The 25,302-nt window shown below is 45.9% G+C and overlaps 2 protein-coding genes across 2 annotated transcripts in view; one reads left to right on the top strand and one right to left on the bottom strand.

Annotated features, from left to right (window-relative positions):
* TTLL10 (tubulin tyrosine ligase like 10) overlaps window positions 1-16,141 on the bottom strand; it is a 210,164-nt gene extending 194,023 nt beyond the window's left edge. The window contains exons 1-2 of the mRNA XM_083512900.1: window positions 16,089-16,141; window positions 8,918-9,061 (exon numbers count right to left, since the gene is read on the bottom strand). Of these exons, the coding sequence (XP_083369026.1) occupies window positions 8,918-9,055 (138 nt within the window). The 5' untranslated portion in view covers window positions 9,056-9,061; window positions 16,089-16,141. The remainder of the gene's footprint in view (window positions 1-8,917; window positions 9,062-16,088) is intronic.
* Window positions 16,142-16,440: 299 nt separating this feature from the next.
* Window positions 16,441-25,302, top strand: part of LOC310711412 (uncharacterized protein C1orf159) — a 32,167-nt gene continuing 23,305 nt past the window's right edge. The window contains exon 1 of the mRNA XM_083513325.1: window positions 16,441-16,527. The gene's annotated coding sequence lies outside the window, so the exon portion shown is untranslated. The remainder of the gene's footprint in view (window positions 16,528-25,302) is intronic.

Raw genomic sequence — 25,302 nt, 5'->3', positions numbered from 1 at the left:
CTGCACCTTTGCTAACCCAGAGATTATGTGGTCCTTTTTGTAAGGAAACAAAGTTCTTTTCCTTTAAGTCATTTGGAACCTTTTTCATCTTCATTTTACTGCCAATGGAGACTTGCTTACTGTAACTTCTGGAAAATCCGTGAATAAAACATTCACTTATTTGCAAAGTTAAATGTCTGTGATTTCTTCTAGCCTAAGTATTTTTGTAGGCAACATTTGTTTAAGGATGGGTGAAGGCAGATGCAAATCTAAGCCCCCCACCAGTATTGCACATAACAAAAATTATTATTTTAGTTGCCTTTGTGGCAAAAAAAAAAAAAAGGCCCCCCCCCTTCCAAATCTCCTTCCTTGATATCTTTCTGCCTTGTCAGCTTTGGTAATTGAGAATTCAACAGCAAAAAGCAATGTAACGAGCCTTCAGTTTTTACTGTCAGCCTGGCTGTCCACATATTTCAACTTTATGAGGCATATTCTTGCAGCGAGACAAATTGTATACAAGGTCCTCATTCCGCCAATATTTCCTTGGCTTGACATTTCATCTTCTCCACAGGAGTGGGAGCCGAGTCACGATGCCAAGCTGAGGACGAGGCCCAGATGAAAGGAGGAGGAGGCTTCTGCTGGACCACATCTGGGAAGGACAAAAGAGCAAGGGAAGCAGACCCGGCTTGATGTTGGAGCACCTGCTTAGCATGCAGAAGGCCTCAGGTTCTTCAGGAAAAGCTGCTGGAGACTCCCTATGTTCCTGTGTCTTAAGAGGAGGGCCACAGCTCAGTGGTAGAGCATCTGCTTTGCATGCAGAAGGCCATAGGTTCATTCCCCATCATCTCTGGTTAGGGCTGGGGCAGATCCCCTGCCTGAAACCCTGGAGAACCACAACCAATCAGTGTACTGAGCCAGAGGGACCATCTAAGGTAGTATCCTATGTTCCTATCAGCCCAAGGCAGCATGAACAGCCATTATGGGTGATGGAGGTGGTAGTCTATTATCATCTGGAGGGCCACAGTTTCCCCTTCCTCTGCTCTAGGAAAACTAGGTGCTGACCAAGGATCAGTGGTCTGACTCAGTGTAAGGCAGCTTCCTATGTTCCTATATAACCTCCCTTCAAACTGGGTGATCCAAGTCAGAAGTTGAGATCAAAAGGTGCAAAAAAACGCAATGTGTCTGACTGCAACTCCCATCTTCCCCAGTCACCTTAGCCAAGGTTCAGGGATCATGGGAGTTGTAGTCCAGCAACATCTGGGGACCCAAGGGGATGTATTCTTATTAGGACTGCTTTGTGTGCAGAAGGCCCAGGTTGAATCCCTGGCATCGCCAGGTTAGGGCTAGGAGAGACCCCTGTCTGAAACCCTGGAGAGCCGTTGCCACTCAGTGTAGACAGTCCTGAGCTAAATGGACCAATGGTCTGGGTTCAGCAGATGGCAGCTTCCGATGCAATGTTGGCGAGGATGGTACAGGAGTAGTTGGGAAACAAGAAAATGTAAGAAAACTGAAATAACTGAACAAGACTGTGCTACGGCAACAAAAAAAAAAGAGATCACAAGCTGTTTTCCAACAGCTTGGATTTCACGCTGAGAGATGTAGTTAAACGGGGCCGCTTTCCCTATCGGTGGGCGATGCTGTGCGCCCGCCTTAAGAGTACAAGGCATGGATCAGAGATAAGAAAATGTGCTCAGTGGGAGGTAACCGGCTTCTGCTGGGCATCCTAAATCCATTTAGGCCTTTAGGTGGGACCGTGATATTAGTGTAATCTCTCTGGTTTCCCTGCAAACGGCCTTCTGACACGGCACTTTGGTCTCTACTTAATGAAACGAGAAAGGCAACCCAACTGCGCCCCCCTTTCGCAGAAAGCACCAGGCTCCCCACCGTTACCACCTTACAAAAGGCACCGCAGTTTTCTGGCAAATTAACCACAGCCCAGAAATAATTAACCCCACCGCGGCGAGGATTTTTACAATGGCTATATATCAAGCTCAGCTAACTTAGGCCCCCTCGGATAATTGCTTCGATCTCAATTGTTTCCCCCCACAAACGCAGAGAGCCCCCCCTTCTTTCTACCAACCGTTGTAAAATCAGCTGTTGTTTATGTGCCACGCAGGGTGACTTTAGAAGATGTATGTTGAATGCCGCATCTCAGTACGCCGTCCCTTTAGGGAGGGACAGCTGCTCAGCGGTAAAGCACATGCATTGCATACAGAAGGGCCCGAGTTTGATTCACGGCATCTTCAAAAGGACCAGGAAGCGGATGATGGAGTCCCTATTTCTGCCTGAGAGCCTAAAGTGCTGCTGTCAGGCACAGGAAGCAATACTGGGCTAGATAGGGACAGCTAAAGGGTGCTCACATTTCCGATTTAGAGTGCAGTGAAGTCATATGGGCTTGTTCCAGTGCATTAACAGCTTTCTCCCCAGCTGTTCACATCCACAGGACTTCATTAGTGTCAGATTCATTTCTGTTTGTGTATGCACTGGGCAGCCATGTCTTTACTCTTATGCAAGAGTGTTTGCACCTTGGCAGGAGACAAAATAGGAATAGCTGGAGGACTCCAACTGGTGTGAAGCTGGTTTGAGAAACAAAGCATCCAACAGCAGTATTTTAAAGCAAAGCACAGGCTACATAAGCATTTGGAAGAATGTCGTGCGGACACGGGTTAAAAACCCAGAAATGGAAACTCTGCGAGTGTGAACACTGCCCAAGCCTGCCTTGGTATAAAGTGGCTCCCTGTGTTCTTTCAGCATGAGGGTGGGGCTTTTCCAGGCAAATTAATAGGTGCTGTCACATTTCACAGACACTTCCCAGCCAGACAAAAGCACTCAAGGAAGCAGAGCAGAGCGGAAGGAGTGTGGCCTGGGGAGAATGCCAAGGGCCAGGTAGAGAGGTCCATAGGGCCACATTTGTTCCCAGGGCCTGAGGTTCCTTACTCACGTGCTAACATTTAGGAGGCTTGAATGAAGAAGGCGTGCATCAGTCTAGCCATAGGGAGCTACTAGGAATTGTGTGTTTAAGTCATTTCAGTGGATCTACTCTGAACAGGAAGGGACGCGGGTGGCGCTGTGGGTTAAACCACAGAGCCTAGAACTTGCCGATCAGAAGGTCGGTGGTTCGAATCCCCGTGATGGGGTGAGCTCCCGTTTCTCAGTCCCTGCTCCTGCCAACCTAGCAGTTCGAAAGCACGTCAAAGTGCAAGTAGATAAATAGGTACCACTCCGGCGGGAAGGTAAACGGTGTTTCCATGCGCTGCTCTGGTTCGCCAGAAGTGGCTTAGTCATGCTGGCCACATGACCCGGAAGCTGTACGCCAGCTCCCTCAGCCAATAAAGCGAGATGAGCGCCGCAACCCCAGAGTCGGCCACGACAGGACCTAATGGTCAGGGGTCCCTTTACCTTTACCTTACTCTGAACAGAACTTAGTTGGAGACAACCTTCTGCGGTTTCCTTGGGCCTGCCTCCCCAGTTACATTCCCCGCCTGTCTCGCTGCTGAGTTGCCCTTCCCTTCCTGCCGACAGGCTCTTATATGGCCACAGCGAGGGGATAGGCACATACCGCAGCCAGCTTCCACTGCATCTCTCTAAACCTCTACGCTCCAGTGTTTACTTCCAGCTGAGCCAAGGCTGGAGAAATGCAAGGACGTGCCACACCCTTGCTGCCTTCCTGTTTCTAAGCTAAGGCTGGGTGACCAGCTATCTGGATGCTGACGCAACAGGGTTTGGGGTTTGTTTGTTTTTGCACTGTTATGTACTGAGTTGAAGAGGATCCAAATTGCAGCAGTCTGATTGGTTCTAGAACAATAGGATCCAGAATGCAGTAATCTGATTGGTCCACAGGAGCCACCCAATCCAACTCCAGGTGGAAGTGAAGCCACAACCTGATTGGCCTACAGGAGAATCCCAGAATTAGCCAACCACGTGGCTCCCATTGTGTAAATAATGTATATAAAGCAGACATTTCGGGGGAACTTGCATTCCTCACCACTATGAGCTGAATAAAGAGAATGAAATCCACACTCGACTCCAAGTATATTTCATGTACTATGGGGGCAGGGTTAGACTACATGACCACCAAGTTCCCTTCTAATGCTGCGGTTCAATGCTATAAGGCCTTTAAAAGTTTGAGCTTTTGACACTGAGCCTTTAAAAATTTGCTGGATTAGCCATCTATCTCCTGTCCCTGAAAGGTCTCTGCAACTTGCTGTAGATCTTCCCCTTCTACTGATTATATCCCGCTTCCCACTGCCAGATCTCTCCTCAAAACCCATCCCATCCCATCCCATCAATAGTGTCTTAGTTTGCACTGCACTGCCCCACTTTACCTTCCTAATCCACTATGCAGCTACGGGTTGCAACTGAAGCCACCCAATGCGGGGCATGGCCGAAACAGTTAAAATTGCTTTTAAGCAAAAATTAAAACCAAATGCCACAAAGGAAAAACTAATATAGGAATAATCTTCATCAGACTTAATTAGCAATTCGGGCTGCTACCAAGACACACAATTAAATCTATAGGTAAAACGAAAAGCCAATACAATTTGTGCACAGAGCTTTAATCTGCAAGCGGGTGCACAAATCTATAAGGAGGAAAAACAATCATTAATTTTAATAATGCCTAGAATTACTATGTGCCGAGATGAGTTTTCAGCATCAAGACAACAGCTTCACCTCTTGGGAGGCATCAAAGAAGAATTAAACTTTCTTTCCTTAAATATGAATGGGGAGAGCCAGCTTGTCTGGATCCTTAAAATGCAGCGGATGTTCGCACCAGGTAACGGAATATCGTACACACTGGCAGCAATGTCTCTCTCAGTGGACTAAACTGGTTATTTCCATATCCATCTTTTCAATCTGTGTCCGGTTGCACAACACCATTTGGGGCTTAAGATAAACCTGTTTAGATTTTCTTCTTCTTCTAACGGATGCTTTGCATCAAGGGATGCTTTTGTTCCTGGAAGTTTATGGCTGTCTAAAACTTTGTAAGCTGAGAAACGGGGCCAGGGTCTCCAGAAGAGTTGTCAGCGAATAGATTTCTATGCACTTTCAAAATATGTAGTGTTATGATTTGGGGGGGGGGCGCCAGTCAGTCTGGATGGAACCCTGGGTTCCCTTCCAAACCTTCAACCTATACCTGTGGGGGCAGAATATGCAAGAGGAAGCCTGCCAAACCAGTCCTTTTGTCAAGGAAGTGGCAAAGAAAGGGGAGAGGAAACATTTCACCCCATTGTGCTCACCCGGCTAGAGGCCATGAAATCCTAGGTAGGGAAAAGAACAATATCCAGAGTTGGTGGTTGTGTGAGTGTGTGTGTGTGTGTGTGAGAGAGAGAGAGAGGGGGGGGGGAGAGAGAGAGAGATGAAAAGCTAAATGCTAGAAACTGCAGAGAGCAATGTTTTTTGCTCCGTGCTGGATCTGTTGAGGTATTAAGACTGAGAACCCCTCCCCCCAATGCTCAGCTTGTATATACAGTCATACCTCAGGTTACAGATGCTTTGGGTTGCGCAATTTCGGGTTGCGCACCACGCCAAACCCAGAGGTACCGGAATGGGTTACTTCTGGGTTTCGGCACTTGCGCTGAATTGCAACCGCACGTGCACAGACGCGGCGCTGTGGGTTGTGAACATGCTTCCCTCATGGATCACGTTCACTACCTGAGCGTCCACTGTATGTGGAAATAAAGTCATAGGCCCTAAAGACAGCACACCTTCTGCTAACTTGCATTTCAAGGAAACCAAACCCTGGGTGATGCGCTTGAGATCCCTTGCGCCTCTCACTGCTTGGAGGGTGGGGTGGCATGTAACAATATATTTCAGGAATCCCTCTCTGTGGCACCCACCACAGACGCCACACCACACTGAGGTCTAGCTCCGAGGGCCTTCTGGCGGTTCCCTCGCTGCGAGAAGCCAAGTTACAGGGAACCAGGCAGAGAGCCTTCTCGGTAGTGGCCCCCGCCCTGTGGAACGCCCTCCCACCAGATGTCAAAGAGAAGAACAACTACCAGACTTTTAGAAGACATCTGAAGGCAGCCCTGTTTAGGGAAGCTTTTAATGTTTAATAGGTTATTGTATTTTAGTGTTTTGTTGGTAGTAGTATCCACCTTAATGGACCAGCCTCCACTGGGTCAGAGACGCCTCTTCCTGCAAGGCTGTTCCTGCGGTCCTGCTCAAATGCTGACACCCACCCAATATGAGCAGTCAGAAGTGTTGGAGGCAGGGTGGGCACACCAGGTGAGCAAGGAAGGAGGGCACTCTCTTGCTTGCTGCTATGCATTTTTAAAACTAATATTATCATTGATTTTTATTGCACTAGTTTTATTTTTAAAAATGGGGGGAGGAAAAATAACCCTCAGCTTACATTGACAATACATTTAAACATCAACACATCCATCTTAGTTTACACATATAGATCAATATATACCATCTAAATGTCCAATTATGTATCCAAGAGTTGGTGTTTATATAAAACATGCTCAATTGTAACAAGAGTGTTAATGTCATCAAACCATTGCAAAAGAAATAGCAGATATTTATCCTTTCAGGCTCAAATAATAAGTCTCTTAGTGATCAGTAGGGCCCACAGCATCCGTTCTTCTTGTCCCACCATTAATCTCCATGTGAGAAATACGATTTAAAACTACACAAACATCTGAAAATTTCAAGGATCTTGCCAATACAAAATTGATACGGATGACAATTTCTGATGAAAAAGAAATATCACTGGACATGCTCAAATCCTGTGTCTCAGAGAGGTATTTACAGTTTTACACCTCCAGCACCCACCTGAATCGGACAGGGCTTAGATCTAAGTAAAATGTAACATCTGATCCAGCAAACCAGCCCATAGATAAAGAAGAACTCCACCATTTTATGTATCAACTGACGTGCTGTCTACAGCACTTGAAAAGCATTTTAATAAAAACTAATTTAATAAATAATAAAACCAATAATTTGATAAAACCTACTTAAAAACAATATACAGTGGTACCTCGGTTTTCAAATGTCTCGGAAGTCAAACGTTTCGGTTTTTGAACACCAAAAACCCGGAAGTAAATGCTTCCGTTTTCAAACGCCCCTCAGAAGTTGAACAGCTTCCGCTGAGTGTTTCTCAATTAAATTTTCAGACCGCCCTTTGAACCTCAGTTTTCAAACATTTCAAAAGTCGAACAGTCTTCTGGAACTGATTACGTTCGTAAACCAAGGTACCACTGTACGTCTCTAATAATGTCCAAAGCCAAAAGGCCCCACACTGAGTTCCAACAGATAAAGCACAGGAATAATAATTAATAATAATAATAATTAATAGTAATATGGGCTCTACATGGTTTTAAGTTTGGTAATAAGTTGCATTATTGCATTATTGAATTATGGTGCTGGAGGAGACTCTTGAGAGTCCCATGGACTGCAAAAAGATCAAACCTATCCATTCTGAAGGAAATCAGCCCTGAGTGCTCACTGGAAGGACAGATCCTGAAGCTGAGGCTCCAATACTTTGGCCACCTCAAGAGAAGAGAAGACTCCCTGGAAAAGACCCTGATGTTGGGAAAGATGGAGGGTACAAGGAGAAGGGGATGACAGAGGACGAGATGGTTGGACAGGGTTCTCGAAGCTACCAGCATGAGTTTGACTAAACTGCGGGAGGCAGTGGAAGACAGGAGTGCCTGGCATGCTCTGGTCCATGGGGTCACGAAGAGTCGGACACGACTAAACAACTAAAACAATAAGTTGCAATTTGGTCTGAATAGAGACATTGGATTCTTATCTCATTATACATGATATAGCTATTTTTAGCCATCCCACCCCTTGCTTTTTCCTGTAAGACCAATTGCAGTTGTTAACAGTCGTCAACAGGTTTACCACACCTATTAGCCAATCACCCATTCCCATCACCCTTCTGAGTAATACCCCTCCCCACCCTCTCACTATATATAAGGGTCTTGTGACTTCTGTTTCAGTGTATCTGAAGAAGTGTGCATGCACACGAAAGCTCATACCAATAACAAACTTAGTTGGTCTCTAAGGTGCTACTGGAAAGATTTTTGTTTGTTTGTTTCGACTATGGCAGACCAACACGGCTACCTACCTGTAACTAGAATGATGTTATTCATTTATGCATAAAATCTTAACACACCGTTCCTCCCAAAGGATCCCAGGGTAGCAAACACATAAATGATAAGACAATGCAATTAAAACATTAAAGAACGAATTTTATACATAAAAACAATTGCACAGCAGATGAAGATTGGGATAAAGATCTCTCCCCAAAAGATTTGTCACAAGAGGAAGGTCTTCTAATAGAGCTTCTGAAACGACAAAAGGGCCAGTATCTCTCTAACATATAACATGAGAGCATTCTATAGGGCAGTTGCCAGCATGCTGAAGACCTAATCCCTACATTGTATGGAATGAAAGTCTTGACAAGATGGTATCTGCAGGAGGCCCTCTCCTGCAGAGCGCAGTGATCAGTTGGGCATAAAATGCATGAGACAATCTTTTACTCTAATTTGCATATGATTGTTTTCCAGAAAACCCACATCACTGCCTTCACTTAGGGCTTTCGAAACCAGCACTTTGAATTGCGATCAGAAATAACCAAGCCATCATTGCAGCTGCTACAAAGGTGGTGATGAGGGAGAAGAGACGTATGAGCCCTATAATCCCACCTCTGTAAGAAGTGTGGCTGCAGCATTCAGAAGCGACTGAAGTTTCTGAATGGTCTTTAGAGGCAACACACATATAGCGCATTACAATAATCGAGAAAGGAATGAAGCACAGATCACTGTAACCAGGTAGGAAGGTTACACTGTTTTGACCTCGTCTGCTAATATCAAACATTAACGGGTGAGCATTTGTTGCTTTCTGATGCCTAGCAGAAAGCCAGCAACGTTCCGACAACTGATCTCAATGCCTTTGTGGAAGCCACAACACTGTTCACCCTTACCTGCCGCCGTCTTCTGAACTTCTCAAAAGCCTCCTGCATGCTCTCAGTATCTGTTCTTTTCTCCTTCCCTTCATCATCAGATCCCTCAAGAGTTACTGTGAAAGCACAGTAATTGTTCTTCCTTCCCGATGCCATCATTCGTACCTTCCGTACAAAGAAGTTCAAATGGTCATTTGCCAGAAATTCACATTTTAATTCCACTGCAACCAAGTTTTGGAAGACTACTTCCTAGAGTGGTCCACCTCATAAGGAAACAAGAACATAGGAAGGGCTCTCTGGATCAAACCAAAGGCCCATCAAAACCTGTTTCATAATGTCAACCAGATGTTTATGGGAAGCTCACAAGCAGGTCCTGAGAGCAAGAGCATTCTCCCCACCTGCCATTCCCAGTGACTAATATTCAGAGGTATACAAGCAACCCCCAATTTGCAGGGGGGTTGCATTCCAGGTCATTGCAACCCCACGATGGTGGAGCGTGTATAAGCTTGCTCTGCACAGTTACGCCCCCTTTTATGCCTTTTTCTTTGATGTGTTGAAATAAAAAATGAACTTCTAAGTTTTTCCACCGAGAAATTACTCTGCCTGTAATTTAAGTGAGATATTCACCTCTAAATGCCAACTTTCCCTACTTCATTTTGTCCAGTGGGACCAATGTTGGATGTGTGAATTAGTGTACATGTTTAGGTGGACAAAGACTACTGCAATGGATTCTGTGTATTTAAGTATTAGGCACCATCTTTTTCACCTGGATATGAAAGGCAGTCAAGACCCTAATGATCTTTAAAGCATCTGTGGGTTTTAATGAAATCACTTACTACATAGTGTAGTAATTCAATAACTATGTAACTATGATGTATTGCAGTATTTTAATATTTTTTGGAAGCCTCCCAGAGTGGCAAGGGAAGCCCAGCCAGATGGGCGGGGTATAAATAATTTGTTGTTGTTGTTGTTGTTGTTATTCTACTTCTGGGTTCATGACAATGCACACATGCACAGCCGTGGGTGCTTTGAACGTGCACAGAATGGTAATGGCCTGTACTACCTCTGACAGTGGAGGGAGATCATGTTTGTTTTTGGGTAGTGCTGAATGAGAAATTTGACTCCATGTGCAGTTTAAGATGAAACAACCTAATTCACACTTTCCAAAACAATACGCAAACTGAAGCACAGCCATCCCTCAAAATTCACGCTTCTCTCTAGCCAAGTAATGGGTACAAAAATGTACCCCACTGGGGTAAAGTGTTTATAAAATTGCTTATTTTAATGAAAGCAAAATATAAAAATGCATCCCATTAGGAAAAATCACTTTGCGTGAATGTACACATTAGGGGAAATTACATACTAAGGTGTATATTAGGAAAAATTCACACTAAAATGCTGATGAATTTTCATGAGGACTTTTAAAAAAAAGGAACTTGCAAATTGATGTAGAAATGGGGAAGAGTCATATTTAGACTGGCAAAGTGAGACTGGGAAGGAAGAGCCATAATCTGAATCCTATTGAAATGACTCCATGATCAGAGCAGAAGTGAAGTCCTTCGCTGCTTGTTAATGTGGGAACAAACGACTACCGTTTTCGAAAAGACAGGCAGGGAAGCACTTAAATCTGTCCTAGCCTCATTACACAGATAATTAAAATTTCGCTCAGTAGTGCACAAGACCAATAACCCAGTCTATTAAAATATTTGTAAAAATGTCACTGTGTGTGTTCTTCCAAGATTTTAACGGCTTTCTCCAAATGTCTGGCTGGATTACCAAGTAGGCATGAAAGTTGAGCAGCCTTAACAGAGTGGATAAGCTGGGACAAGGGAGAGGAAACCGACTGGGCCCCTCCAATTTTTATTTTTTATTTTAATTATTTTTTTCTCTGTATCTCAGTAAAAGTAGGTCTCAAGTCATTTCATTTACAGAGATGTAACAAAAAAACAAGCAAACAATTTTCAAGCTGATTGCTAAACAAGAAACAAACCAACTCCCGTGCTCCATGGTTCTGGCTGTTTGCAAAGGTGCTTGCAAGTGCTTCCCCCACTCACAACCCAGCCTTTCTGCCCTCAAAACTGGAGACTCCTCTGACCACATCCTTCACTGGCCCTAAGTCCCACCTTAGTCATTTTTGCCTGCCTGCAACATGTCCTTCAACTCTGATACTGCCTCTTGGTTGCTGGGTGCAGGGTAAAGAAGAGTCTGTGAGTGTGCATAGAAGCTAGTCAATGGATTGCAATGCATTATATGTGGGGCTGCCTCTGGAAACAGTTCAGAAACTTCAGCTGGTGCAAAATTTGACAGCCAGGTTGCTCACCGGAACAAGAGAGTTTGAGCATATAACGCTGATACCAGCCCAACTGCACTGGCTGCCAATTAGTTCCCGGGCCCAATTCAAACTGCTGGTGCTGACCTATTAAGTCTTACACAGCTCAGGGCCTCAGGCCTCCCCATATACAAACTTACCCGCATCCTGTGCTTATCATCCAAGGTTCTTCTCTATGTTTCCCACTCTCCATGAGAAGTTCAGAGGGTGACAACATGAGAGCAGGCCTTTTTGGTGGTGGCTCCCCATCTGTGGAATGCCCTCCCCAGAGAGGTTCCCCTGGGAGCATCATTACATGGATTTAGGTGGCAGGTGAAAACATTCCTCTTTACCCAACCATTCAGCCATTAAATAATCTATGGCTTGCTAAATGGGGGGCAGGGGGACAGTTATTACCATTATTTTATCATCATGCTGTGCAAATTATCTTCTTCACTAGACTTGATATTAGCCAAAAGGCTAAGTAATTGTCTTCTTAACGTTGTACACCACAACATTGGCGACTGCTTGAGAGGGGTGCTCAGCTCCTGTGTCTTGTGAGCGGAGCGCGAAAGGGCTCCGGAGAGGGGCTGGCACCAACAAAGCCCAGCCCCCTTTCTCCTCTAGGCAGGGTGGGGAGAAACCAGGAGGAGGGAGGGAGGAGGAGGCACCACTGCCGTGTGAGGGAGAGGAGAAGAACGCATGCACACTGGCGATCCACGCGCTGGCAATCCACGCGGAGATTCCTGGACCATCCACAGGCCAGATTTAGAAGGCAATTGAGCCTGATCTAGCCCGTAGGCCTTAGTTTGCCGACCCATGGTCTAGGCCGGGGGTCGGCAACCTGCGGCTCCGGAGCCGCATGCGGCTCTTTAAAGCCTTTGCTGCGGCTCCGGGGCGGAGGCGCAGGGCGGAGGCGAGGGGACGGGGCGATGGGCGGGCGCGAGTGGAGGGCGCGAGGGAAGGAGGCGAGGGGCGGGGGCGAGGGGCGGGGGCGAGGGAAGGAGGCGAGGGGCGGGGGCGGAGGCGAGGGGAGGGGCGAGGGCGCGAGGGAAGGAGGCGGGGGGCGAGGGGCGGGCGCGAGGGAAGGAGGCGAGGGGAGGGGGCGAGGGGCGGGCGCGAGGGAAGGAGGCGAGGGGCGGGGGCGGAGGCGAGGGGAGGGGCGAGGGCGCGAGGGAAGGAGGCGGGGGCGAGGGGCGGGCGCGAGGGAAGGAGGCGAGGGGAGGGGGCGAGGGCGGGCGCGAGGGAAGGAGGCGAGGGGCGGGGGTGGAGGCGAGGGGAGGGGCGAGGGCGCGAGGGAAGGAGGCGGGGGGCGAGGGGCGGGCGCGAGGGGATGGGGCGAGGGGCGGGCGCGAGGGAAGGAGGCGAGCGGAGGAGGCGGAGGAGTTAGTTGCCTGAAGCCACTGTTCAAAACTGGTCACTGTTTTGAAGGGGAGTGAAGAACACACACTGAAAAAAAGGTAACTTGTTAATTTAATGTTTATTATGTTTACTGATTTGTGCTTTGTGACTGTTTGAGGTGGGTTTTTTTTCTTGGGAGGCTGGGCGGCGCGAAGAGAGGGAGGCTTGTGGTAGCCTTGTCTCTAGCAAAGTAAGTCCTCGCTATTTGGTCACATGCGCAGTGGCTTCGGAGCTCCAACACTTGCTTTGCCGGCTGCTTTCAAAAGCGTCGGAATCAGCTGTGCTGTTGCTGGGTAACCGGATCTTTCCAGCAGCCATCTTATCTGCCCATGTGGTCTTCTGAGGCGGCCGCCATCTTACTATAGGAAATTCCACGTGGGAGTTAGTTGCCTGAAGCCCCTTTTTAAACTTAAGCAGGGGAAAGTTTTTGGGGAACGTTATGCAACAGCTTATTGCTGGTCTTTGTCGTCCCGCCTTTGTAAGCAGGCTGCATTGAAAGGGGGCGTATACACTGGTCACTGTTTTGAAGGGGAGTGAAGAACACACACTCAAAAAAAAGTAACTTGTTAATTTAATGTTTATTTCTATGAGGAGGAGTAATTCTGAGGGGTCAAACAAAGAAATAATAAAAAGTGTCAAAAAAGGTATTTTTATAATGATGAATGCCTCATTATTATATATTATTTACATCAGGCACTGATTTATGGTACACTGGGGCCCTGATTAATTTTCTATGGCATTTTGGGGCATTGGTTATTGGGCATAGCAAGTTGCGGTCGCGTGGAATTTGTGCTTTGTGACCGTTTGAAGTGGGGTTTTTTTCTTGGGAGGCTGGGCGGCGCGAAGAGAGGGATTATTTTTATAATGACGAGGATGACATTGGACCCTCATTATTAATTATTATTTACATCAGGCACTGATTATGATTTATGGTTCACTGGGGCCCTGGTTAATTTTCTTTGGCATTTTGTGGCATTGATTATGCGGTCGCGGTCGCGTGGAATTCCACGTGGAGTTAGTTGCCTGAAGCCCCTTTTTAAGCGAAGCCCCTTTTTAAACTTAAGCGGGGGAAAGTTTGGTGAAAGTTTGGTGAATTGCTGCCAAGGAGTGTGGTGGAGTCTCCTTCTTTGGAGGTCTTTAAGCAGAGGCTTGACAACCATATCTCAGGAGTGCTCTGATGGTGTTTCCTGCTTGGCAGGGGGTTGGACTCGATGGCCCTTGTGGTCTCTTCCACATATGTATGTGAGCAGGTCTTCTCCAACATGAACTATATTAAAAACAAACACCGATCACGCCTCACAGATGACAGCTTGCAAGCCTGTGTGAAAATGAAGGTGACGTCTTACAGCCCTGATGTGCAGACACTGAGCACTGAGGTTCAGGAGCAAAAGTCCCATTAACCTGGTTACCTGGTTGTAAATTAAATATTTTAATTAGCTATTAATTTGTCCTTTTTTCTTGAGATTGACAGCTGACTGCACGATCCTGTATATATAGCATTAAGGCCAGAAACAATATATGCAGTGTTATATTTGTTTTAAATGTTGCAATGTTTTTGCGGCTCCCAGTTGTTGTTTTTTTTTTCGGAAACGGGTCCAAGTGGCTCTTTTTGTCTTAAAGGTTGCAGACCCCTGGTCTAGGCAATGTTGCTGAGGTGCTCACAGAATCCTACCATTGGCTCAATGGCCAATTAGTTGTCATGTCTCCTGAGGCTCAGAAGTGAGCAGGTGAGGCCTGTGTGGTAGGAACACATCCTAGTAGTGTACGTATGGCAAGATGGTGAGTCAGGAGGGAGAATATGGCTTTACTTTATGGTTCAGGGGTGCAGCCTGATGAACACAGGGACAGAACTAGTCTCCAAATACTTGACCCACTAAAAAGCAGGTTGCTCCCTTATTTCTCACTGGAGACACTGAGGGTGGAGGCTGAAACCAAGAGGTGTGGCAACTTTACCTCCTATTGAACCAGCTGGTGGCTCCAAATTGCACGCCCTCTCAGAAGGTGGCAGTCCAGAGCTTTCAAACTTTTTGGTCATGCCATACCTTGGTCTCTGTCCCCTTGTCTTCAAAAGAGGGTTGACATTTTGGAGGAGCTGTTTAGTAGCCATGGTTATCAGATTCTGAAAATAAGGAGCTTCCATTATACTTTACAGAGCCACCTTTTATGGGTGATGAAGAATTGTTATTTCTTTGTCACTTTATTATAACTATTATAATTATTCTTAAAGGGGCATCCATATAGAAATGTTGTCACCTGCCAACTGGCCCTTTAAGAACATCTCTCTTTCCCCCCCCCCCAAAAAATGAAAATCAGTGCTGAAAACAGCGAGCTTCAGTAATAACAGTGTAAAGAGCTGCCTGTTAAACCCTTTTGTCTTCAGGAGAAGTTGTGTTTTGTTAGACCAAGCTACAGGAAGGAAGGGGATTCCCTATTCTCTCTGCTGGCTTTAAGACTCTTCACCTTTTCCCTGCCTCACACACCACCCTACAAAAATCAAAGGTATCTATCGAATCAAAGCAGCCTTTGATTCTTCGGTGACATCAAAACACTGTTGTGGCTTCTCTCCACCCCTTCCTGGATATAATAAGAATCAGGGTTTCATGTTGAGATGTCTTTGAGTGGTGCAAAACCAAAGAGGGGAGCTTTAGCTGCAAAGCCAGCCAGGAGTGGAATTCTATTTGCTAACCAGCTGATGGGGGATGGGTATTGATTGTGTGTTATGCGATGTATTCAACACTAGTGCTACTCAGGAGTAGACCCACTGAAATTCGTGGCCACGACTAAATTAGGTTCATTAATTTCAATTGGTGTACTCTGAGTAAAACTTTGTGGGGAACATTTTTCACACCAAGGGCCACATTCCCATCCTGGGCAATCTTCCAGGGGCCACTTGACAGCAGTGAGCAGGGCTAGAGTCAACAGTGGGTGGAGCAATAAATGCAAAATTTATCACTGCACTAGTATTACACAGATTACTTGCATGTTAGGGCAATGAAGTTTGCAGATATGTGAATGGACCAATCTGAGATTTTCAAATACTTTGCAGCTTGGTTCCCCCACCTCTTCTCTCTCTTTTTCTTTTCAGTGTGCTTAAAGGTGAATTAGAACTGTGTTTCATTTCCCTTCTGCCTGAGTTAAGGAAAGGGAACAATCTTCTACGATTCAACTGAATGAGTCTTGTGTTGTAATGTGGAAAAAATTACTCAGTTTATGTTTGCATAATTGCATAGTGAATGTTATTGTTAATAATGATGATAAGAATACAGTGCTATTGTTTCTGCTTAACTGCTTAGCATGAAATATTGAAAACATAAAAATAATGATTATATATGTCAACATAATTTAGTACTACTATTTTTAATGTAAGAATAGCTTTTTCTATATTGTACCTATGGAACGTATGTGCATAGGGATCTTCGTGGACCACCACCCCTAAAAATTAACACCTATTCCCCCATCCTCAAAATAATCTTTCTCTCTCACCTGATCCCTCCTCCTCCAAATACTATCGCCACCTCTTCCAGGGGCGTCTCCGTGTCCTAGCAACGCTCAAGATGGCCTCTCTACCCGGAAGGATTTCTGGTCGTTGTAGTCCAGGGCTGCATTCAACGGCAGCGTCTCCTTCTCGCCTGGAAACTACACTTCCCAAGAGGCGCCGCGGTAAAAAGAGGGGAAGTGGGGCAGGCGAAGCGCGTTTACCTGGACGAGGTGAGGCACGGAAGCGCGGTGGCTGATGGGAGGTGTAGTTTCCGAGGAGCAGGAGGCTCCAGCGGCGCAGGCGGGCCGTAGGGCCCCAGCGGGACTACAAATCCCAGAGAGGAGCGGGAGGGAGCGGGGCAGGGCGCCGCCTCAGGGCGGGGGGTACGAAAGGGAGCCGGTTGGAGTCGGCTGTTGCCAACGGCTGTTGGGTCTGCTCGCTCAGGTGAGGCCGGGAAAGGGGCGCGGGTGGGCGGGGCTTGGCGGGGCTGTCTCCCGTCTTTCCCCCCATTCCTCTTCTCCGAAAGTAGAGCCCCTGAAGAGCTGGAGGAGGGTCCCCCGTTGTCCCTCAGCGAGCATGGAAGGCTCAGGCGGTGGCGCCTCCTGCTTGGGGGGTCGGGAGGTGGGGGGCCGGGTGGAATCTCGCCTTGACGTCACTTGCATTGACCTCCCACCACATAGGCGTCTGGGGGGATCTAACTTGACCCTTCCACCCCACCTCCCACAGACAAACATTTGTGGGCATCTAGCTTTGCCCCCCTTTCCCTTCCCATATATTTGGGGGAGTCTAGTCTAGACTATTTCCTCCCCTCCGCTATGCATTTGGGCTAATGTTTCAATATTTTAATGTATTTAAATCTTGTTTTTAAGTTGTATTCATTAATCTTGTTTTTATTATTGCTTGTTAGCCGCCCTGAGCCCGGCCTTGGCTGGGGAGGGTGGGGTATAAATAAAAACTATTATTATTATTATTATCTAACCCTGACCTCCACCTACACACACACACACACACACACATATTTGGGGGAGTCTCGTCTTGGTACTCCTGTGAACATACACACGGTTGGGGTTTTTTTGGGAGGAGGGGGGTATTTTGCCAGGAGCATTTTGGCATCTTTATATTTTTAGGGACCAAGGGTGAAGCTTTGCTCTCCCGTCCTTATGGGACGGTGTCCTCTTGACTTGTTAAATGTTTGGGAGAGAAGGTTCCCGTCTGTATTTGTTATGAAACTTGGTTCTTGTTTTCATATGCACCTTAATAGAAGCTATGGGGGTTTGGAGAAAGAAGTGGGCTAGTTTTGGCGGTGATTTGAAGGACGGCCTGCAGATGGGTGGGGTGTACATAATAAATAATTGTTATTATTATATGGAGTTTTGCATATACCACCAATCAATTGCCCCTCCCTTTTCCACTGAACTATAGCTTTAACTGGTGCACACCTGACACCTCATGGACCAAATGAGGAAGTCTGGTGGGCCTAGTTAGACCTGCCGACTGGATACTCCCCGTTGCCGACCTGAGTCAGGGGACCTTCGGTACCTACCCTTAAGGTCAGTTGTGCATAAGAAGTGGGGCCTTCTTGATGGTGATCCCGGACCTGAGGTCCTCACCTTGCTCTGTGTAGCCAGTTGTTTAGGTCAACGTTGAAGACTTTCCTCTTCAATGCTGTATTTAACTTGAGTTACAGAGCAGCTTGTTAAAAGTTTTTTTCTGTGCTTGGCAATGTGGATGCCATATCTTTATAACTTGCCCTGCTCTGGTTTGTATGTTGGTTTGTGAGGATGTAGCCTTCAAGAATATATTTAATAAAGGAGTTAGTCTCTCACAAAAAGAATGGCCCAGTATTGGATCTCAGGGTTGACCCACCTACTCACCTATGAAAATGGGGAGAAGCTCCCCTCAAAAGGGAGAGTGTTTTAGGCCTCACACCTGTATGTCTGGCTCCCTACAGACACTTCTGTTTAAAGTATGTGGGACTATAAAACAAGCAAGTTCCAATAAGGAGAATATTATATATTTTTATAATTCCACTTAATATCCCATCTTCTTCCAAGGTATACAAGGTGAGGTACTTTTTGTCCTCAGAATAGTTTTGTAATGAAGGTTAGGCTGAGATAACAAGTTCACCATTGTAAGAATAGTTTTGCATGGTGTTTGTTGTGAGTTCACTTCCCCCATCTGAATTTAATTTATGATAAATAAGTGGGAATGTCTTTACTCCTTATTGAAGTGGGGCGGGGAGTATCTGGGCTCTGGCATCTGATTTTTACAGAGAGACATATCTTGGGCTCCCTTATTAATTTGACTTTTAAATGATCAGGTAACGGGAAATTGCCTGAGAGCTGCAGCTGCTAGCCAGAGCGGACAGTACTGGGCAAGATGGACAGATAGTGTGGCCTAGCATAAAAGAGCATTTTCATGTTTCTTTCTTGCAGAAAAGCAACACATGGCATCTCAAAAGATTAACTGACTCATTTTGGTAGTGTGCTTGTGGAGAAAATTACCTGGTACCATGTGCATGCAGCAGGCAAAGAATGTAATGGATATGTGAGCAACTAGACAATACAGCCTGTACTCTGCATCTATAGATAAAGTTGGCGGTGGCTGTTGCAAATTTTCTCATTCCTTCAATTCAGTAACGCTTTTAGGTGTGTCATGGGAACTCTCACAGCTACTGAGTACTGTTCTGAAAAAGCTTCATGTTCTGAGCTGCATATATACAATTCTTCCTTTTCCTGCTAATTGGGGTGTGTTTGAGGTATGTGTAATAAAAATGGAAACTGCTGCAAAGGTTCCTTAATTTTTGAACTGCTTGGTGAGACCCGAGCATCTTACATAGGTGAGTGGAAGCATCTGTGCTTTGGAGTTTGACCCCTGTACCCATGAAGACTATAAACGTGACTTCCTTATTGAGCAGGACAAGCATAAATTATCCAGTGAAAGAAACAACAAAATGAATTTCTATAGGGACAAATGTAAGATTCTGCATTTAGGCAGGAAGAGCCAGCTATACAAATATAAGATGGGGGGGACGGGACACCTGGCTTGCCAGTAGTACATATGAAAAGGATCTTAGTAGACTACAAGCTTAACATGAGTCAATAGTGTGATGTAGCAGCAAAAAACCCTAATGCTATTTTAGGCTGCATCAACAGAAGTATAGTGTCCTGATCAAGGGAAGTAATATTTTAAACTGTGGCTCTTTTGGGGGGGTGCGTTATTGGATTATTGTTTTGCTTTTATATAGAGTAATACTTCTGGTTACATACCGTCCTCCTTGCGAACGCTTCAGGTAACCAGCTCCGCTAACCTGGAAGTAGGTCTCCTGGAAGCGAACTTTGTCCCGAGATGTGAGTGGAAGTGGCGCGCGCACAGTGGGAGGCCCCATTGGCAAAAGCGCACCTCATGTTAAGAATGGTTTCAGGATAAGAATGGACCTTCGGAACAAATTACGTTCGTAAACGGAGGTACCACTGTATTGTGATCTATTTTTGTGAACCGCCCTGAAACCTCCGGGTATAGAATCATAGAATCATAGAGTTGGAATACACCACAAGGGCCATCGAGTCCAACCCCCTGCCAAGCAGGAAACACCATCAGAGCACTCCTGACATATGGTTGTCAAGCCTCTGCTTAAAGACCTCCAAAGAAGGAGACTCCACCACACTCCTTGGCAGCAAATTCCACTGTCGAACAGCTCTTACTGTCAGGAAGTTCTTCCTAATGTTTAGGTGGAATCTTCTTTCTTGTAGTTTGGATCCATTGCTCCGTGTCCGCTTCTCTGGGGCAGCAGAAAACAACCTTTCTCCCTCCTCTATATGACATCCTTTTATATATTTGAACATGGCTATCATATCACCCCTTAACCTCCTCTTCTCCAGGCTATAGGGTATAGGGCGATAGGGTATAGGTATAGGGCGGTTAATGAATGAATGAATATTACTACTCTATTTTGTTTTGATCAGACCACACCTGGAGCCTTATGAGGAATGGTTGAGGGAATTGGGTATGTTTATGCTGGAAAAGAGGAAACTGAGAGGAGATGTGATAGCCAATGGCTACAAGTTACAAGAAGAGAGATTTCAACTAAACGTCAGGAAGAACTTTAAGGCAGTAGAAGCTGTTCAACAATGGAAGGGACTTCCTTGGAAGGTGGTAGATTCTCCTTCCTTTGGCGTTTTTAAGTGGAGGTTAGATGGTCATCTGTCATGTATGATGTAATTAAGATTCCTGCATTGCAGGGGGTTGGACTAGATTCCATCCAACTCTACAATTCTTTGATTCTATGAAAAATGATCTGGAGTAGGACTCGGGGTTGCTGTGCCTTGATTCTGTTTCCTTGTTTTGTATGTCTCCATCCCTGGATAGAGAAACCTTTCGTATTGGGGGTGTCCTGTAGCAAAAGTTTCATCCAGCTATGGCAGCGAGAGGTTTTTTTAAATTATTATTTAAATGACTATTACATAAAAGACAGCTGTGTAATTTAATACACCAAACTGAAATAAGTCACCATTAGTCCTGGAAGCAAGGCTGTCCGAAGGGGAGAGGAATGGGCATGCTGCCTTAAATAATAAATTGGTCAGATTCCTGGAATGGGCAGGGGATATCATTCAAACTTCTTGAAGGTGTTGAAGAAGGAAAATTTGTTTGTATATTTAGCAGACAGTGCAAGGCCCAGCAAGAAATAGAGGGGTGGGTGGAGAAGCATTGCATTTCTGGCAGGAAAAGGATTCCAAACTTTGAGTTAAGAGAAGGGGCTGTGACAGCCTTGAATTTTCTTGGCTTCTCTGACTTCTGAGCCTTTCTCTGCAATATCCTGTTGTCTGATAAGTCCTAGCCAGGCATATTTCAAATAAAGTGTTTCAATCCTTTTAAGAAGGTTGAACTATCTAGATGGGGCTTTAGAGTCTGGTATTCTCTCTGCATCCGCAACTCTCGCTGTATTGTGTGCATTTCGTAAGTCCCACATAAAGGTAAAGGTACCCCTGCCCGTTCGGGCCAGTCTTGCCAGACTCTAGGGTTGTGCGCTCATCTCACTCTATAGGCCAGGAGCCAGCGCTGTCCGCAGACACTTCCGGGTCACGTGGCCAGCGTGACAAGCTGCATCTGGTGAGCCAGCGCAGCACACGGAACGCCGTTTACCTTCCGGCTGGTAAGCGGTCCCTGTTTATCTACTTGCACCCGGAGGTGCTTTCGAACTGCTAGGTTGGCAGGCGCTGGGACCGAACAACGGGAGCGCACCCTGCCGCGGGGATTCGAACTGCCGACCATGCGATCGGCAAGTCCTAGGCGCTGAGGTTTTACCCACAGCGCCACCCGCTTCCCAAGTCTTGAGTTTTTCTGGGTTGTGTTTGCACTAATTCCTGCAGCTGTACAAGAATCGTGATGCAGAGCAGGCTGTGCAACTATTGCTCAACTGTAAAAAAGGGGGGATGACCCCTTCTCCAGATGCTAGAAGTTTCCAAAATGCCAGTGGCTGAGTCATCTCACTGTGCTTTGGCAAGTAAAGCCCTGTCAGTCTTACGTGTGTTCTTGTCTAGAAACTTAGCAGAGAGACCTAGCTGCCCTGAAACAATGGCAGAGCCATGGGAACATTCTCTGGGGAAGGATAGTAGCTCAGTGGTAGGAAATCTGCCTTGCATGCAGAAGGTTCCAAGTTCAATCCCCAGCATCTCCAGTTACGGCTGGGAGAGCCTCCAATCTGAAACCTGGAGAGTTGATGCCAGTCAGTCCAGACAGTATTGAGCTGGATGAACCAATGGTCTCTTGACTCTATATAAGGCAGCTTCCTGTGTTCCTGTGTCTTGCTGGATGCACCTAGGATATGGTGACCAAATTTCCAACACAGATCATCATTGCTGAGGCTCTACACTCTGATCACAACCTTAAAGGTTAGAACTTGGTGAAATAAATGGCACTGTTCACTGTAGACCTTAGCATGAAGTACAGTGGTACCTCGGGTTAAGTACTTAATTCATTCTGGAGGTCCATTCTTAACCTGAAACTCTTCTTAACCTGAAGCACCACTTTAGCTAATGCAACCTCCTGCTGCCGCCGCACCGCCGGAGCACGATTTCCATTCTCATCCTGAAGCAAAGTTCTTAACCCGAGGTACTATTTCTGGGTTAGTGGAGTCTGTAACCTGAAGCGTATGTAACCTGAAGTGTATGTACCACTGTAGTTGCTTTAGGCAGTGAGTTCTACAGAAAGTCTGACATTCCTCTTTCTGCAGTGTGTGTGTGTGAGGGAGAGAGAGATATATAACTTTTCCTTTAAGATACAAAACTGTCTACTGTCAGCCCTGGAAAATGTTGAGAACACATTGACTGTGTGTGTTCGAAAGCTCAGGAATTGAAAAGGGTTTGAGGATCTGCCCTACATTTACTCTATTATTTTGAACCTTTATTTCACACAAAGTGGACCAGGTTCTGCTAATGAGAAAGCCTGAAGTGCAAAGGTGGTGTTCATGCTCCCAATAGTCAAGCCTTGGGTTTCTATTGTCTGCTGCAATGCTTTCTTCAAGACTTCCGAAACAACCTTACTGGCTTTTTTTTTGGCCTGGGCCCCAGAAACCTCATTACTCTGGGCACTATCTTGGATAATGGGGTGGACCTGTACATTCTTCTTTCTTTGACTTTCCTTGCAACTTCTGAACTTTTTAAAATAACTGTAAAAAAAACAAAAACCATTTGCTGCCAATTTTATTGCTTTCTATTCTGCTCTTAGCAGCAGGTTTTATCGACTCCTGCATGTCACGTTTTACAGCCTAAGATGCTATTCTGTTAGTGACCCTAATTTATATCCGTTTTCCTACTTCCATTTCCCACTCACCCCTATGTGAGGGCGTGTGGGTTTTAAAAAGTGACCCACAAGAGCCTGTGTTTCTCAGATATAGCCAGAAAGCCCTTGTGCATGAGAACAGGTTAAAGGCCTATCTAGTCCAGCTTTCTTTTCTCAGAGTGATTTACCAGAAGTCCACAAACAGGACACCAGTGTAACTCTGTGATCCTGCTGTGTAAAATGCATGCCATTATTATGCCATCACTGTGCATGGCACTTTTACAGATTAATGAACACTGAAAAATCCCTTCCCCAAAGAGCTGAAAATTGAAAAGTCAACGGAGGGGGAGAATATATATATGCATACTGTTCCGTTACCCATATGTGGTCTTAGTGCCCCCCGCATCTCTTACAAAAACTAAGGGTTTGTGTGGAATGACTTCACAGAGAAGTTGAGCTTTAAAGTGGGAGATTGAAGGTAAAGTGACAAGCAGACTGTGTTGGATTTGTGAGTGGAGAGAAGAAAGACGACGCAGTTGACATTTAAGGTGAAGCAGAAGCTGGTCTAATTGTCGAAGGTGATGAATTCTGAATAGAAGGACGAGGGTTAAGGAATGACAATGAAAAGTTTGAGAGAAGAAGGTTGCGATGGTTTTGATGATGTGATTCCCCCTCCCCCCCTTGTGGGGGCTGAAAGTAGGAGCTGTGGGGCAACCTGAGATGTGAGAGCACAGGACACAGGAGCCAACTCCTAGGGGCCAAGGGGGCTTCAGTTCCCCCAATGAAATATTTAATAGGACTGGGTCCCCCCAAAGTTGATGGGCATTGCCATTCAAATGGTGTGCATGCACCGTGTCATGTGATCGATTTTGTGGGGTGGGGCTTACCTGGCTCTCCCCCCCCCCCCAATATTTTATTCATGTTGGCACCCCTGGCACAGGATGCTATGAAAAGTATGTGTGAATAAAGTTCCAGTGAGGAATAGGACCTTGAGGTGGGTGGCGCCTTCCTCCTCTCCTTCCAAAGGCACAGGCCGGTTAAATATATCTATTTCTAAAATAATTTATACGCTGCTTTTAAACCAGAAGTTAACAATGTGGTGTGCAACAAAACTTGTTTGTTTTTAGAAAAATATTTGGATACTATTTCATAAATGAATCAAAGCAACTTACATGAAAAATACATAAAACCATACCAAAAAAAGTTTAAAACAGACATAAATTCATCATTGTGGAAACATGTACTCTTAATATCCTGCATACTCCTGGCAGAATATAAACCTTTTCAGCAGATAATCCTCTGGTCTAAAACATATGAAACAGCATTACGGTTCTTTAAAATTGCATCTGCGGTATCTAAGGGCCAGTAAAAACTGGTAAAATGTAACAAAGGCCCAGGAAAATCTAACGGAAGAGGAGTTTTTGCTAGTCAATATTTTATTCAATGAAATATATCTTTTGTCACCTGGATATCGAGAGAGAGTCCATTCTGCAAAGGGGGTGCCAGCGGAGAGAGCCTGTCTGCAAGTGGCCATTAGATAAAGATCAGCAAGATGAGGCAGGACCAAGCGGGCTTCTTGTGATCACTGTGGTGTGCAGGTAGATCTACACAGGTGGAGCCACTGTTTCAGATAGCGTGGTCCCAATCTGTGTATGGCCTTGAAAGTTGCCAGCAGTACCTTTAAACTTGGCTCTGGAGCAAATCAGCAGCTAACACCCTTTTCTCAGCTCTGGTGATGTCGGTGTTATATGCTTTCCCACTTAGCAGTCTAGCTGCAGCGTATTGCTTCCAAACTTGCCGCCATCACTGCATCCCAACTACCCTGTCCCCACCTGATTAGGGAAGAGCATTGTTCTTGCAAGCCTGTTGCTTTATTTTAATGTCTCTCTTTAGGGAGGGTTCCGAAACATCCTGCTCTGTTCCTCTAGTGCCATTATTGAGATTCATGTCCAGTCCACAAGTCCTGGCTTCCCACAGCTTGTATGGACCTGCCTGTCTGCCAGGATCTCTGCATTGTCACTTGTGGGGAAAGATGCTGGCAGAGGGGCAGGAGAACACAAAAGGTGCAATGAACTCAGGAAACCTCACCCCAAGCTCAATTGGCTTGAGAAACACTGAAATACTTGACTAGTGCTCTTCCTGTTTGTGGCTTATGGTGTTTTCTTGGACACCGACATAGCTTGAGCAGATAAGGCTGCAGTTGGATGCAACTGGTGATGGCCAGAGTTAGCTCGCTGGTGCTTTTTGTACTGCGTCCAGAAGGAACTCAGCTTATCGTGGCATATAGTACCAATTTTGCTGTAAGGTTAGAAGCTTGGGGTGGGTGGGTTTGTGGTTTAATAGTGCCAGTGAGGAAGCAACTTGTGCTGAGTTTCGTTTAAAGGATTGGGAGCAAGCCATAGGCTTGTGAATTTCCCCGTTTTGGTGGACTAGTTTCAT

Source organism: Podarcis liolepis (genome assembly GCF_965112155.1).
Source record: "Podarcis liolepis genome assembly, chromosome: 7".
Lineage (NCBI taxonomy): Eukaryota > Metazoa > Chordata > Lepidosauria > Squamata > Lacertidae > Podarcis > Podarcis liolepis.
Note: the sequence above shows the minus strand (reverse complement) of the source record. Positions and strands in the feature narration are given on the sequence as shown.